General features: G+C 41.5%; 1 protein-coding gene across 3 annotated transcripts in view; it reads right to left on the bottom strand.

The window, feature by feature from the left end:
• Positions 1-15,639, bottom strand: part of SHTN1 (shootin 1) — a 115,723-nt gene extending 100,084 nt beyond the window's left edge. For all 3 annotated transcript variants that reach the window (XM_053583832.1, XM_053583833.1, XM_053583831.1), the window contains exon 1: positions 15,281-15,639. In XM_053583832.1, the coding sequence (XP_053439807.1) occupies positions 15,281-15,338 (58 nt within the window). In that variant the 5' untranslated portion in view covers positions 15,339-15,639. The remainder of the gene's footprint in view (positions 1-15,280) is intronic.
• Between the last annotated feature and the right edge of the window lie 1,147 nt (positions 15,640-16,786).

The raw sequence follows: 16,786 nt of genomic DNA on the forward strand, positions 1-16,786 counted from the left end.
CATTTGCATCTTGGGGACTTACTGAAATAGCCTTCATTCATAAGTGTGAGTTGTACGAAAGCTGAATGTTTGTAACTCAGGAACTGCCTGTATGGAGAATCACAATTTACTGGAGCAGAAGCCCAAGAAGAGAAGAGCAGCAGAAATCTTGGAAATCAATCCAGTATCCCCCAACTATATACAATTATTATTGTCAATTTTTTAAAAATTTAAAGCATTCTTCTGACAGCTGCGCTTACAGATAAATGTGTAAATAAAGGGTTAAGTAGCATTTTTAAAATAAATTTCCATTTTATAAGTTTTAGGTTTACATGCAAAATGGCAAAGGTACCACAGAGTTCTCAAATATTCCCCAATTATTAACATCTTACATTAGTATGATACAATTAATGCACTGATATTATATCCCATTATGAAGTAAAGTCCCTATGTCCTTCTTCTGTTCTAGGATATCATTCAGGACACCACATTTCATTTAATTGCTATACATCCTGAAAAGAAAACCCAGTATTTCTCCCAAAATCTGAAGAATTGTTGAGGTACAGATAATTAGGAGGCAAGGTAGCTTTCTACCTTCTCTCTGGGGGCCTAAAAGCAGGACAGAGAATTAAAAAGACAAATCATCTTTCTATCTTTTTCCCCCTTCCTCTCCTAAAAACAGGATCTAAATTGCCCTTCACAGCCCTTATCGGCTCCGAGATGGTGCCAGAGGAATCTAAAGGAACTCTTTACTCATCAGTCTCCCCATAAATTTACTCCCCACATTTTGCCTTTTGGAAGTCTGGGACTACTGTACTTTGTCCTGTTGCGTCTCAGAAACTGACTGCTCTTTGTTGAAGATGAAATAGTAATATAAGCCCCAGTTTAAGCCACTGCCTAAAGTGTTTTCTCCCACGTTATTGCATGTTCAAAAGCTTGTTTGTTTATCTCTTATTAATCTCTTTTGTTACAGAACTCTGTAACAACTATGGACCTATCAACCTATTGGGGTTAGGGAGAAACTGTTTTTCTCCCTTGATTTTGGCATGGTTGGCAGGATATTCTGACCCGCTCCACTTGCTCTGGGACCTGCAGATCGGATCCTGGAGGTGGCAGAAAATGGTAAGAATTTTTTTTCTTTTTTAAGTCATACACACATAGATCATGAATGCATTTATGCATATGTGGGGTACAATGTGTTGATTTTTCATACAATTTGGAATGCTTGCATCAAACTAATTAATATAGCTTCCACCTCATTTACTTGGTTATTGTGTTAAGACATTTATGTTCTATGTTTGATAGATTTGACTTGTACCCTGGCAATATGCTCCTTAGGTGTGGTCCCACCGTTTACCCTCCCTCTATCAAACCTCCCCCCTCCTCCCCTTCCCACTCCATTTCTCTCCTTCATCCTGGGCTATAGTTGTGTTCTATCTTTCATAAGAAAGTGTGAGTAAATATCAGTTGGTTTCATAGAAGTACTGAGTACACTGGATACTTTTTCTTCCATTCTTGAGATACTTAGGAGAATATGTTCCAGGTCCATCCATGTAAGCATAAAAGAGGTACAGTCTCCATCTTTTTTAAGGCTAAATAGTATTCCATAGTATACATATACCACAATTTATTAATCCATTCATGTGTCGATGGACACTTGGGCTTCTTCTATGACTTGGCTATTAGGAATTGAGCTGCAATGAATAATCTGGTGCAAATACCTTTTTTGCAAAGCAATTGTTGGTCTTTGGATATACTCCTAGTAGAGGAATTACAGGATCTATAGGTCTATTTTTAGATCCCTGAGTGTTCTCCAAACTTCTTTTTAAAAGGAAAGTATTAGCTTGCATTCCCACCAGCAGTGCAGAAGTGTTCCCTTTTCTCCACATCCATGCCAGTATCTGTCGTCTTGGGATTTTGTTATGTGGGCTACTCTTACTGGAGTTAGATGGAATCTCAGAGTGGTTTTGATACCAGATTCAGTTCTTTCTACCTGTAGTACATGATTCAGAGAAGGTACAAAATTTTCCTCATTCCTTCCTTTTCAAATTAGGATCAGCAGGAGAAAAACATTTGAAAGAGGAAAGAAATAGTTCTTTGAATTTGTGACTCTTGCGAATTTGGTTTATTTATCTTTAGCCTCCCAGAATGACCTTTATTTTCCTTGTGTGTGTCTGTGTTTGATCCTGCAATCCCATTCCTGGGCATCTACCCAGAAGGAAAAAAATCCTTTTATCATAAGGACACTTGTACTAGACCGTTTATTGCAGCTCAATTTATAATCGCCAAAATTTGAAAACAGCCTAAATGCCCACAAACCCAGGAATGGATTAACAAGCTGTGGTATATATATACCATGGAATACTATTCAGCTATTTAAAAAAATGGAGACTTTACATCCTTCGTATTAACCTAGATGGAAGTGGAAGACATTACTCTTAGCAAAGCATCACAAGAATGGAGAAGCATGAATCCTATGTACTCAATTTTGATATGAGGACAATTAATGACAATTAAGGTCATGGGGGGGAGGAAAAGCAGAGAGAGGGAAGGAGGGAGAGGGGTGGGGCCTTGGTGTGTGCCACACCTTCTGGGGGCAAGACATGATTGCAAGAGGGACTTTACCTAACAAATGCAATCAGTGTAACCTGGCTTATTGTACCCTCAATGAATCCCCAACAATGGAAAAAAAAAAAGGAAAAGCGTAATGAGATTCTGAGATTCTCCTTTCATCTTGTTTTGAGACCTTGGCTTCGTAATAAGGGAGGTTTTCTCCTCTGGTCTCCACCAGCCTGGCAGGCACAAATCGCCTGATTTGTGTTAGGCAGCTACCCAGCTGGCTATGAGTCTGTCTGTCCTCCTGTACCAGCTCTCAGGGCAGTTTGTCTTAATCTTCATTGCCTTGTTAACAGTGAGGGTCTCTGCCTTTGCTAATGGGATAAAACCAAAATCTATAGAATGAAGAGATATATTCTGAGCCAAGTACGAGTGCCCAATGACCTGGGGAGCTGCACTCAAAGAAGCCTTCAGTAAATGGTACCAATGTGTTTGGTCATAGCTTGGTTTTATAGATTTTTAGTGAGACAGGAATTGTAGGTAAAATCATAAACCAATACATGGAAGGTATAGACGGGTTTGGCACAAAAAGATGGGATATTGTGAAGCAGGTCTTACAGGTCATGAGAGGGTTCAAAGATTTTTGATTTGTAATTGTTTAAAAAATAAAGTTTTGACTACAAGCTTGGGATCAACAGAAAAGAATAGGAAGATAAGGAAGTCTGTTAATCATACAGCAAGCCACAATATGTAAAAAGTGATCTGTTAAACAAAATGATGGCCTGCAGGCATGATCTCACTTTTGCTTTGAATGGTCTTGAGTCCACAATCAGTTTAAAGTCCAGAAAGGAGAAGTGTAAGTAAAGGTGTCCAAACCTCCCTTCCCTTCATGCTCAGGAATGCAGTTTTTTGTTTGTTTGTTTGTTTTAAGGTTTTCCTGGGGTCCACACAGCCAAGAGGGGGTCCATTTAGTTGGCAAGGGGCTTAAATTTTATTTCACTTTATACTTTCTTGGGGTATCTTTGGGAGAAACTTTAAATCTTGAAGGGACTGCACCTTTTTCACCCTCTTGGAAATGTAATTCTTCCATCTATGGTTTTCAGCCATAAGGCAGCTTATTGTTAGCAATTCTCCCTGTCCCCATGGACAGCTTTTATTTTCCTATTTGTCTTACTGATTGCTGCCTCCTTTAGACGCTCCATCTTTGAGGGGCACATGGGTTAGCAGACCTTTGTGTGTAGGCAGCCAACAAAAAGGTTGGGAGCCCCAAGTATATGACCAGATAAAAATGAAACTTTTCTTTCTTTTGGCTCTCTCTTTTATTTATGTGTTTATTTTTTTATTAAATCATAGCTGTGTACATTAATGCAGTCATAGGGTACCATGTGCTGGTTTTATATACAATTTGAAAGGCTATGTTAACCAATTTGATGAAAATATTTCAAATTGGGTCTCTTTTGATAGGGATCTGGCTCTTTTAAGGGCTGCATCTTTTGCCCCCTTTTGAAGAGCCTGGTTAAAACCATAAAGGAGTTAAATTAAATTTAACCTTAAGCTGCCTCCTTACCTGTTGTAGGTTTGGCCTGCCCTAAAGGTTTCTTTGAACATAGTGAACTAAAACCTAACCTTGTGTCAATCACTAAGTTTTCAGCCAATCAAAAGTGGTCAACTGTTCGACCATGTTCAAACAGGGCCATTGAGTGTTAACCATGCCAGCTGTGTCTATACCTCACTTCGGTTTTCTGTACATCACTCATATTTTCTGTATGTCACTTTCCTTTTTCTGTTCCTAAATCTTTAACCACGAGGCAGTCATAGAGTGTTTCAGAGCCTGCTTTGGTTCAGGGCTACCCAATTTTCAAATTGTTCTTTGCTCAACTAAACTCTGCTAAAATTAATTTGTCTAAAGTTTTTCTTTTGACAATTGGCTTCTTGATTTTGGTGTGTGCGTGGTTGTAATTTTGGTCTTGGGTCACTTGTAAGATAAACCTTGGGCATAGAATTTTGTCCTGCATTTGTTTGCTTTGCCTTTTCTCCTAAACTAAAATGAAAATATATACTCAGAAAGAAAATAAACAGTATATTAAAACATTGAAACAGAAATGTTTTGAGTTAAAGATCGTACAGATAGATGGACAGTCAACCCCTAGAGATCAACCAGACTACAAACCAAATTCTCTGCGGAATTAAAAGCAGCTGTCCTTGTCTTGCAACTTAAGTCTTTACAAAAAATAGGAATGTGCCTCTAAAAGTAACTCACACCCTAATTAGTCTAACCAATCCCAAACTTCACCTGTTCTTAGGATGTCTGCTAATACTATAAAATATCAGGCCACTGGAAACAGAACTGTCCTACACTTAAGGAAGAAAAAGTCTAAATAATAATTACTCCTAGGCCTCTAATAGGCAAATAAGCCACCCAGAACTACTTCTGGGTGAAAATTTACATTATTTCTCTGTTTTTAAGATGTAAATTTCCTCATCAGTCTTATCTGACAAACCATTCCTTTTAAAACACAAACTACATGGGGATAATACTCAGAGGACAAAAAGGGGAAGGGGGAGGAAAAAGCCAAGACCATTTACTGTTAGTCCCAGGGGAAGCTAATAATGAGATATTTTAAAGGATTTTTTAAAGAGCTCTGGGTCTTAATTGAAGAAGAAGTCTTAAAAGAAGTCTTAATTGAGAGCTGTTACTCAAGCTATAATTTTTATTTTTTGAGGCTTCTTTGCTCTATTTGATACCACTACCATTTATAAATTAGTGAGTTTTATATCATACCTGCCTCATGGCTAAAAATTTTTTAATGAAAATTGTAGTATCTTATGTCTTACATTATTTTTAGGTATCTATGTGTATATGCATGTTGCACACTTTGTCTACATGGTATAAAATCCATGAAGAATTTCACACTGAATTAAAGATAAGTGAGTGCTCATAAATTAAATATGAGGCTTGACAATTAAGTTTGTGAACTCATCCTAGAAAAAGTGCTACATACGTCATTGAAGACACTACAGTCACCTTGAAACACTCTGCTTAGGACACAATGCCATCACCTAATCCACCCTGCAAAGCAATTTTGAAACTCTTTTTCTGGAATGACCATCAGAGTTGAACACGCAACAATGATGAACGCCACTCGGCCAGACACTGCCACACACCGACACAAACACAGCTGTGAGACGCTGATATACCAAGGTTATGAAACCTTACTGGGTTGTTTGTACTGTGCTACAACATAAGCACATGGAGGCAAGTTCACAAACTAAACTGTCAGCCCTCACATGACAACACCTCTGATGGTCTTTCCAGAAGAACAGTTCTAAAATTGCTTTGAAAGGTGGACTAGGCGCTGTTGTGGATATATAGCTTCCTAAGGGGAGTACTTCAAAGATGACCATAGTGATATTCAGCAATGAAGTACGTGGCACTTCTTCTAGGATGAGTTCACGAACTTAAATGTCAAACCTTGTATACAGTAGCATCTCTGTAAATTGACCACCCAAGGGACTATAACAGACTGGTCAACATATGGAGGTGGTCAACATAAGGAATCAGGCCTATTGTACTGATACGCACATATGATGCACACCTGTCTATGAAAATTAGGTCAACTTAATGAGGTGGCCAATGTAGACAAGTAGCCTACTATATTTAAAACAGCTAAAATATAAAACCAACCCAAATACTTTTCAAGTGCACATGACTGAGCAAATAAGACTAGTTTAATAATTGTTGCAGTGTTAGTAAAAACAACTGTCTTCAGAATTATCAGGAATAACAATGACCTATTATCCTACTTTGATGTTTTAAATATTTATTTTTTACAAACTTCCCCATAAATTCTAAGCTAAGTCTTTTTGACGTAGAACTAACTGTGGTATTTCCAGAGGGCCTTTGGAAGTTTGAAAGAAACAACAATTAGGCTTACTCAATATTCTGTTATATGGAAAGCATTGCCAAATAAGTGATACAGGCCAGGCGTGGTGGCTCACGCCTATAATCCCAGCACTCTGGGAGGCTAAGGCAAGTGGATTGTTTGAGCTCACGAGTTCAAGAACAGCCTCAGCAAAAGCAAGACTCCTGTCTCTAAGAATAGCCAGGTGTTGTGGTGGCCTGCTGTAGTCCCAGCTACTCAGGAGACTGAGGCAAGAGAATCACTTGAGCCCAAGATTTTGAGGTTGCTGTGAGCTATGACAGCACAGCACTCTATCAGGGGTATAAAGTGAGACTCTCAAAAAACAAAGAAGTGATGCAAAAAACCTTTGAGTCATATTTGTATGAACATGTTAATATTAATCTGAATGTTCCAAAAGTGTATGAGATTCCTAGAAATCTGTTATCTGTCATACTTTTAGTTATTATGTTGAATTTTTTTTTTTTTTTGAGACAGAATCTCACTTTGTCACCCCTGGTAGAGTGCTGTGTCGTCACAGCTCACAGCAACCTCAAATTCTTGGCCTTAAGCAATCCTCTTGCCTTAGCCTCCCAAGTACATGGAACTATAGGTACTCCCCACAATGCCTGGCTATTTTTAGAGACAGGTCTTCCTCTTGCCCAGGCTGGTCTAGAACTCCTGAGCTCAGGCAATCCACCCACCTCACCCTCCCACAGTGCTAGGATTACAGCCATAACTGCTCCTGGCCTATGGTTAACGTTCTGTGTTGCAAAAATAACCAAATTTCCTTATTAATTGTGCATTATCATAATAAACTGTGGGATCTTTAACCATCACTACTTTCAGTCTTGTTTGTTGTCTAGAGTTAATTGCTTTATTCTGATGCTTTCTAAAAGCTTTTTGCAAACAATTATAATCCTAACGTGCTGTTAGGGAATCTTCCAGGGAATAATGAAAAGAACTCTGACAAGTACAGGTTTCTGATAATTTTAAGATGCTATCATTGGACTGGGTAAGAACTTAAGAACTGAAGAACTCTAAAGGAAAAACTATACTCCTAAATTGCTAACTCAACATCAAGTAAAACAGCTAATTACAGGAGACTAAAATTGATGAAGGACTATGATTTTCACTTCTTGTCTGAAACACTGCTGATTCTTTTACATTTTGTTTCCCAAATTCCAGGAAACTTTTTCTTTTGGGGGGGAGGGGCAGGGCAGAGCAGGGACAGAGTCTCACTCTCTTGCCCAGACAAGAGATCCGTGGAGTCAGCCTGGCTCACAGCAACCACAAACTCCTCAGGTCAAGGGATAGGCATGTTGACAGGCCTCAGCCTCCCGAGGAGCTGGGACAACAGGTGGTGCCACAATGCCTGGCTAATTTTTTTCTATTTTTAATAGGACAGGGCCTTGCTCTTGTTCAGGATGGTCTCAAATTCCCAGAGTGCTAGAATTATAGGCATGAGCCACCACACCCAGCCTGGAAACTTTTTTCTTTAAGGTATCTACCTATAGCTTACAACAATTTGGTATACTTTAGTAAAAAGAATTGAAACCCTTATTTTATCTATCTCCTGATCACTCCAAAATTTAAAAACTATTTGCAAGGGGTTGTTTTGAAAGACAGGGTCTCACACAATAACTAAGAAAATGCCAGGAAGGCTATGTTAACCAGTGTGATGAAAATATGTCAAATTGTAAATAAAACCAGTGTATGGTGCCCCATGATCGCATTAATGTACACAGCTATGCCTTAATGAAAAAAAAAGACAGGGTCTCATTCTATCACCCAGGCTGGAGTGTGGTACAATCACATAGCTCACTGCAACCTCCCACTTCTGGGCTCCAGTGATCCTCCTGCCTCAGCCTCCCAAGTAGCTGAGACTATAGGTACTTGTCAACATGCACATCTTATTTTTTGTAGAGACCAGGTCTCACTATGTTGCTGAGACTGACTCAAACTCCTGGCCTCAAGTGATCTTCCCAAAGGGCTGGGATAATAGGCATGAGCCACTGCATCTGGCCTCTTGAGTATTCTTACGTTTATAACAATATACTTATCTGCATTACTTCAACAATCTGTTCTTATTGTAACAGAACATAATTTAAGGCACTGAATATATTTTTAAGGCTTTACCCCATTCATTTCTCCATAAATTTATTTTCCCGTATTTTCCTGCCTTTGGAAACCTGCAACTACTTTCTTTGTGCTACCAATTCTCTAAAATTTATTATTATTTGCTAAAGATAACATATAAGCCAGAGTTTCAAGCCACTGCTTAGAATTACTTTGCTTCCATGAGATGTGCACTGATATATTAGTAAACTTGTTTTGCACTTGTTAATCTGACTTTTGTTATAGGAGTCTGTCGCAGCTATGAACCTAAGAGTTAGTTGAGGGAAAAAATTCTTTCCTCTTCCCTCGGAGCCTTAGGCATCTCTTGGCTATGATGGTTTCCCAGATTTTCTTCATTTTTTATGATCTTCACAGTTTTGAGTTCTTATCAGGTACTTTGTAGAATGTCCTTCAATTGGGATTTATCAGATCTTTTCCTCATGAATAGGCTGGATTTATGGACTTACAGGAGAAAAGCACAGAGGCAAAAATTCCATTTTCATCACATCACAACAAAGATATACGTATACCATCAACATGACTTACCACCGTTGAGGTCCACCCTTGACCATCTAGCTGAGGTAGTGTTATCTGGTCTCTCCACTGCAGACTAGGATCAGGGAGTCAGGATATGGAGGAATTTTTTAGAACTGTTCTGCATGGGGTTTGTTTCTTCTCACCATTTATTTATTAAACCACTTCCATCAGTATCAACTCCTGAGTAGTACTCTTATATTGTGGATTATAATCTAATTTTTTTATTCACATTTCTCCATCTTTGGCCATGAGACGTTCTTTCAGGCTTGGCATGGTAGCTCATGATCGCAATCTCAGCACTTTGGGAGGCTGAAGTGGGAAGACTGCTTGAGGTGAGGAGTTTGAGACCAGCCTGAGCAACGTGGTGAAACTCTGTCCCTACAAAAAAATTTAAAAATCAGTCTAGCGTGCTGGTACACACCTGTAGTACTAGTACACTAGAGGCTGAGCCAGGAAGACTGCTTGAGCCTGGGAGTTGGAGGTCACAATGAGCTGTGACTGTGCCACTGCACTCCCGTCTGGGTGACAGAGTGAGGGACGAAAAAAGGTTTCTTGAACTGGTTCCTACATCTGGCATACAGTTGTCCCTGCCCTGTCCACATCTTCACTTTCCTGAAAACAGGTGACCACAGACAGGACGATATTTTGACAGAGACCACATTCTCATAACTTATCACAACGTGTTGTTGTAATTGTTCTATTTTATTCTTAGTTATTATTGTTGATCTTTTACTGTGCCTAATTTATAAGTTACTTTATCATAGGTATGTATGTATAGGAAAAAACATAGCATATATAGGACGTGATATTATCGGTGCAGCCAGGCATCTGCTGGAGTGTTAGAACAGCCTTCTGGATAAAGGTGACTGCTGTATTCCATCAACGTCAGCTTGTTACTTTGAGCACTTCCTTAGTTTCTGGCACTGTAAGATGCCACAGCCTCATCTTGTATAGCTTTAGCCCCATTCCTAAAAATCAACCATTTCTCCCAGGAACCCTTGTGCCTATTGTTGGAGAATGGTATTGGAAGTCAAGTTCTGGGCACGAGATGTGTTCATTGCTACTGGCGTATCCAGGCTCTCTCAGCACATCAGTGTCAGCTCATGAGTATTACTCTTATATTTTGGATTGTAATCTAATATTTTGTTATTCAAACTGCTCCATCTTTGGCCATGAGAAGTTCCTTCAGGCGCGGCATTGTAGTTCATGATCACAATCTCAGCACTTTGGGAGGCTGAAGTGGGAGGACTGCTTGAGGTGAGGAGTTTGAGACCAGCCTGAACAACATGGTGAAACCCTGTCCCGACAAAAAATTTAAAATTTTGTCAGCTGGTACTACAGGTGTGTACCAGCATGCTAGACTAAGCAAGAAAATATAAGTGTGTATACTAACCAAAAAATATATGCATATCTATAAACATTTCTACATGTAACCATCTGTACCTATATTAAGCTAACTATGAGTTTTTACTGATACCTCCCACTCTAATCCATTACCAGAAGCATTTTTTTTATGTTATTTTATTTCTTTTTATTTCAGGTCAATGTGAGGGTACAGACAACTAGGTTACAATGTTTGCATTTGTTAGGTAGAATCCCTCTTGTAGTTGTGTCCCAGAAGCATTATTTTTAATAGCAAAAATCAGAAACATCCATATATTGGAACATTATCCAATCTATTTTTAATAATTTAATTCTATACGCACTGATATGAACAATTACATGTTAGGTGATACAAACACACAATTTCTGGGAGGAAATGCAACAAAGGGTTAACAGTAGATAACTCTGAGGAATGGGAATGGGGTTAAACATGCATTGTCAATAGAGTGGCATCATCCTCAAGGAGGCAAGAAAAGAGACCTCAGCTATTACAATGGTTTATGCTAGCTCTAAAGATGAAAGGAGGCTTAGAATGCTTTAAACCAAATTTTCTTACTGTAGGAATTTCATTTTAATAGTGTTAGCCCACAACTTTTGGGTTATTGTTGTTGTTTTGGTCTTATATTAGAACATCCTTATTATTGAGTAGCAATCACTCTCTTCAAAACTTCAGTAAGTTCCAATGACAAGACATTACTATGCTCATCAGTTTAGTGGCCATGTGTTATCTGTGTCTACTCTGAAAGTCCCTCTGGTGGTGGCGCCCCATTCTGTTTTGGACGGCTACTCCAATCTATTGTTCTTTGTCAGGACTGCCAATCACAGTGTGTTGTCCTTCCCTGGCTAAGAGATTTGAATCCAAGACCCAAATTAAGCCAATTAGACATTCTTCCTGGGATTTACATGCCTGTCACTATCTCTAGACTAGAACTCCTCACCAGCAGGGGAAAGATGTTATTCATCCCTATGTCTCTGATGCCTAGCCCAGTGCCTAGCCATGAATATTCATGTGGGTTAAGTGAATTACACAGAAAATCACGCACCTTAAACAAATGCTAAACTAAGTCTATCATCTTTCCAATAGAATTGTGGAGGGGGAGCAAATTGCATGATGTTTTGTAAGGGAAATGTCCACTTTTGTAGCTAGGAAATACAAGCATGCATTGGAAATAGTATCAAAGTTGCCATTTCTCTATGCATTAAAGATGTCAATCAGCCCAATGAAATAAAGCCCCCAAAAAGACAAAAGGAGAATTACCTCATTACCTCAACATCTGCTCAAACATAAGCAATCACACATTGGCTAATTTTTTTAAAGGGGACATAATATAACTTTCTAGAAAGACATAGCTAATTATACCATTCACTGGAAGGGAACATACAATGTTTTGAAGTAATTCAGAAGTGGGTGTGATTTATAAGACATAGAGCTTAGGGAATGGTAAGTATAAATTAGAGATTGTTCATATTATGACAGACTCCGTCATTACATTTCACAACTTTTGTCAAAAGCAACTTTATTCACCACACCACTGAAGCCTTCACATTAGGGAAGGCTGCTGTCAGCTCTGTGGTTTAGAGTAGATAGTAACCTTCTTTCTAAATACCATTCTGGGGAACGGGGTTCAAAATTTAGGCTTAACACTCACCAAGTGGTGGCGATGGGGAATGAAAAGAGGTTGGTTAATGAGGAAAAACATGTACTCAGAAGGAATGGGTTCTAACTAAGATAACAACAATGTATTGGATATTTCAAAATAGCTAGAAGACTTGAAACGTTTCCAACACAGAGAAATGATAAATACTCCAAATGATGGATACCCTAAACCCTAACTTGATCATTACACATTCTTCACATGTAACAAAATATACACCTACCCCATAAATACGTACAAATATCATATGTCGATTTAAAAAATCCCTAAGGAAGGAACCATATGATGAAACCTAAAGGGACAATAAACATGTGAAAAAATTTCAAATCTCACTAATAACCAGAGCAACACAAATTTTAAAAAATATCATTTTGCCCATTAGATTGGCAAAAATTAGGAAACTCATCAAGCTATCGAATTAATAAAGATTGCTATTCACCAATGTTGACCACCGTGTGGGGAAATGGGCACTGCTAGCAGCAATGTGAACTGGTATAACCGTTTTTTGTTTTTTGTTTTTTTTGGGGGGGGGAGGCCTTTTGCAATGTCTAACAAGGCTCTATGTGTGCATAACCTGAAATCCAGCAATTCAAATTCTAAAAATCTATCCTAGCAAAAAAATATGTAATTGTACATGTATTTATGTGGTTACTTGATTCATGACTCTCTTGTCTACTAGACAGTAAACTTGGCAAGAACAAGAACGCTCTGGCTTACAATCTACACTCCCAATGTCTCACACATGGAACTCATACACGGTAGGTACTTGATAAGTATTAGTTAAAGGACTGAATAAATATGTTTACTCAGCACTAAAAAAGAAAATAGAATAATCAATAACAGTTCTTGTTCACATCAAATAGGAGAAGAATTATTACTCATAATGTAAACAGAGAGTACAAAGTACTATTTTCAAAAATAAACCACAAACACTATCAGTTTACAAAACTGATCACATATGCATTATTAAGTACCCAAAGACCTAGCTGCCTGTCCTCAAATCCCTGGCTTCCCAGTTAGTTCCACAGGTCAAACAGCAACTAAATACTCTTGAAATAAGCCAATTGTTTTTACAGTCTATGATATAATGACAAGCAAATACCCCGGTTTTGTGATGTATAAAAATCACACTGAGGGCTGAAAAAATCCCTACCTGTGTAAGCAGACTTACTATCCTAAAAGTTCTAATTGTTCTGTTTCCTTTGCTATGCCCTTAGTCAAGGAAATATAATAGAATCTCTCAAAACACCAAAGCCATGGATCTGTTTGTTTTCCAATGCAATGAAAGAGGAGAAAGAGTCAAGAAACTTAAAAATCCTCCCTTTTTCTCAGGCCGCAAATCCAACAGAAAATGTGTTCCAAAATTAAATAAAAACATTCTGTAGGTTATCCACACTGCTAGTCAACCCTTGAAATCATATACAGAATGAAAGGTGACATCTTTTATTTTAATCATTTGAAAACTGACCATCCATCAAAAGAAGTGATATCCACTGAGTTATTATCAATAACAAAACTCCACAGGTTTAGAATATAATCAAGAGTCTGTATGTTACGAGGGGGTGGGGAGAGGAGAAGGTGTTATTAAAATTAAAATGCCAACAGAATCCAGTCCCACACTAAAACCTCTGAGAGACTCAAAACATGCATTCTGTCCACGCACTAAGTTCACTGATGTTTGTGACTTTATGACCTCAGGCTAATCTACGCTGCAAGGGGAAGGAGGTCCTGGGAAGGCAAAAGAGACTACCATTTACCCAGCACTTTTTTTTTTTTCCAGAGACAGAGTCTCACTTTGTCGCCCTCCATAGAGTGCTGTGATGTCACAGCTCACAGCAACCTCCAGCTCTTGGGCTTAGGCAATTCTCCTGCCTCAGCCTCCCTAGTAGCTGAGACTACAGGCGCTGGACACAATGCCAGTCTATTTTTCTGTTGTTGTTGTTGCAGTTTGGCTTGGGGCACTTTTTGGATGCCAGATACCACAGAGGAAGGTGTTAGGTCCCTTTCAGTGAGGTTAGAGAATTTCACAGGTTACACAGTAAATGGTCATACTGAGATTGTGGATCTAGGCACCCAGGTAAATGTAAGTCTGCAGTCTCAAGGAACAGCAGGTAATAGCCCTGAACAAATCATCTGCTTTAGCTCTTGCATAAGGCAGATAAAGCGTAATTAACCACAAGATCGCCAGAAGGGAAAAGACTCCTCCAAGTTCCCAGAGCTGGGGACCTGAGCCACAAGAAGTGAAAGAACTGGAACTAAACCGTGGGGGGGGTGGGGGAGGGAGGTTTTCCATCATGTCAGCAAGTCGCTCAAAACAGTTTTACTTCCTAAATCTCAAGGTTCCTCTCCTTGAGACATACTCTCTCTTTGATCAGGGTAATAATTTTTAAACTGTGTTAGGTTAACATTTGGTCGCTGATCTGGTTTTGTTTAGAAGTGTGTCAATAATAATAATAATATTGATTGAAACAGCTCCTTTTTAAGGGATAGTTACCAAGCACTATAGAGTAGGAGCATGGCCTGGCTTTTCTCGCCCAGCACCAACCTGGTTAATTGAGGAAGCCCCACACAGGCAAGATGCTGACTCACTGACTAATAAATAATAAATTGCTAAAAAGGAGAAGTGATAAAAACAAATCGTGGCCTTGATAATCCCAGCTGGATGAAGGAAAAGGAACTAGATCTAACCCAAAGCAAAAGCAGGGAAGGGTGTGAAGCGGCGCTGCAGGCCACCGAGCGCCAACAAATGCGAAGGGTGGGGCCAAGACTAGCAGAGCCGCCCAAAGCCGCCGACATACCCGAGCCCGCCAGCTTCTGCTGCAGGGAAGGTGGCACGCCGAGACCTCGTCCGTGCCCGATCCTTGCCCCTTATCCCCCGAACCCCCGGTCGTCAGCTAGCGAAACCGGCTGGCAGTCTGTGTCACCCTTGCCGGGCCCGCCTCTCCCGGACACTCGCACTTTATCCTAAGCCCTGGGCTCTCTAAGGCGCGCGGGGTACGAAGGACGCTTCTCCGCGGGTGATGGAGCTACTGGGGAGACCGCGGCGGCCTTAGTGCTCCCGCCCAACCGCCACCTGCCCGGACTCCAGCGCCCGGGAGCGTCCCCGCCCACGGGCCGCGGCTGCCCACACCTGGCGTCCGCGTGCCCGCCTACCTTGCTCCTTCAAACTGGTGATGAGCTGCAGCTGCTTCTCCTCGTCCGAGCTGTTCATTTTGGCGGGTGGGGCCGGGAATAAAAAGAAAGGAGGGCGCGGCGAGGGGTACACGGGGGGAGGAGGAAGAAAAAAGCAAGATGCCGGTGGCGTGCGGCTCCACTACCCGGAAGTTGGAGTGGCTCCCGCTCCTCCTCCTCCTGGCGCGGAGCGCGCGGGTGAGATCATCCCCACGCACCTCCTCGGCACTCGGCGGCCGCCGCACCTGCCGGCGGGCGGAGCGGGGAGGGACTGACCGGCGGCCGGGGGCAGGGGGCGGGGAGTGGCGCCGCGGCCGGGTCCCAGCCCGCCGTCGCTCTTCCTCCCCCGAGGCCGGTGCCGCGGGGCGCGCTGGCAGGCGGGCGGCCCGGCGTGTGGTCTCGCAGGCTCGCCCGGCACGGCACCCTTTTCTCCGCCTCCACCCCCCGGACTCGAGGGTGTGCGTTCAGAGAAAACTGGCCTTGGCTTCTCAGCGGCTGCGGGAACGCCACTTGGACGCTGCCCTCGGCCGCCCCCCACCAAGCCCACCGACGCGCTGGGCAGTTAACGCCTGGGCTGCCGCTTCGGGTCCTGCGCATTGGACTCTGGGAGCGGGTTTGGAAAAATCTAGATGCCCGCAGGGGCAAGCCCAGGGGCGAACGTCTTGCACCTTGAAAAGCAGACAGGCACCAAAACAAGCCAGTCTGCCCATCAGGTGCATTTTGTGGGCCCGCCTTGCTAGTTTACTGCTCAGTTGAGTAAAGGAGTGGAGGTCGGATGACAGTTTCCAAGGGCCTGGACGAGCTCTCCCCCGGCCAGCCAGGTTTGAGTGGCGGTCATAACGTGGGGCCTGGAGAGCCCTTGCAGGTCATCTGGGTTGGTAGTGGATGACCTTTCCCCTAGGGAGACTGTCACTGTAGTCCAAATGTCCAAGGTCACACAACTACCTGGCAGCATAGCCTGGAAGAGTGAAGCCCAGCAATTGCCGCACTTCACGCTCTGTGCTGTTTAAACCCAGTTCTGGGTTAGACCCTGACCGGGAGAGAGGTGGCAGGCCTGCCAGGTTTCAAAGGCACCTGTCCTCAACTCTAGTTGCTGTCTAAACTTTGGTCAAGTCTCCTGTGTCTTTGAACTTCGTCTGAAGAATGAGAATAATAATGCCTGCTCTGCAGGAAGAGTTGTAAAAATTGAAATGGAAGAGTAACAAAACACCAAATCCAGAATTTATCATACAGTAAATACAGTGTTTTGGTGTTTTTTAAAATTACTACAGGGCCAAGCAGTGGTGGCTCATACAGCACTGTGGGAGGCTGACGCAGAAGGATCGTTTGAGCCCAAGGGTTTGAGAACAACTTGGGCAACATAGACTGGTCTCTACAAAGAAATGTTTAAAACTTAGCTGAGAGTGGCGGCACCCCATAGTCCCAGCTACTCAGAAGGCTGAGGCAAGAGGATTGATTGAATGCAGGAGTTAGAGGCTACAGTAAGCA

This window comes from Nycticebus coucang, chromosome 3 (assembly GCF_027406575.1).
Source record: "Nycticebus coucang isolate mNycCou1 chromosome 3, mNycCou1.pri, whole genome shotgun sequence".
NCBI lineage: Eukaryota > Metazoa > Chordata > Mammalia > Primates > Lorisidae > Nycticebus > Nycticebus coucang.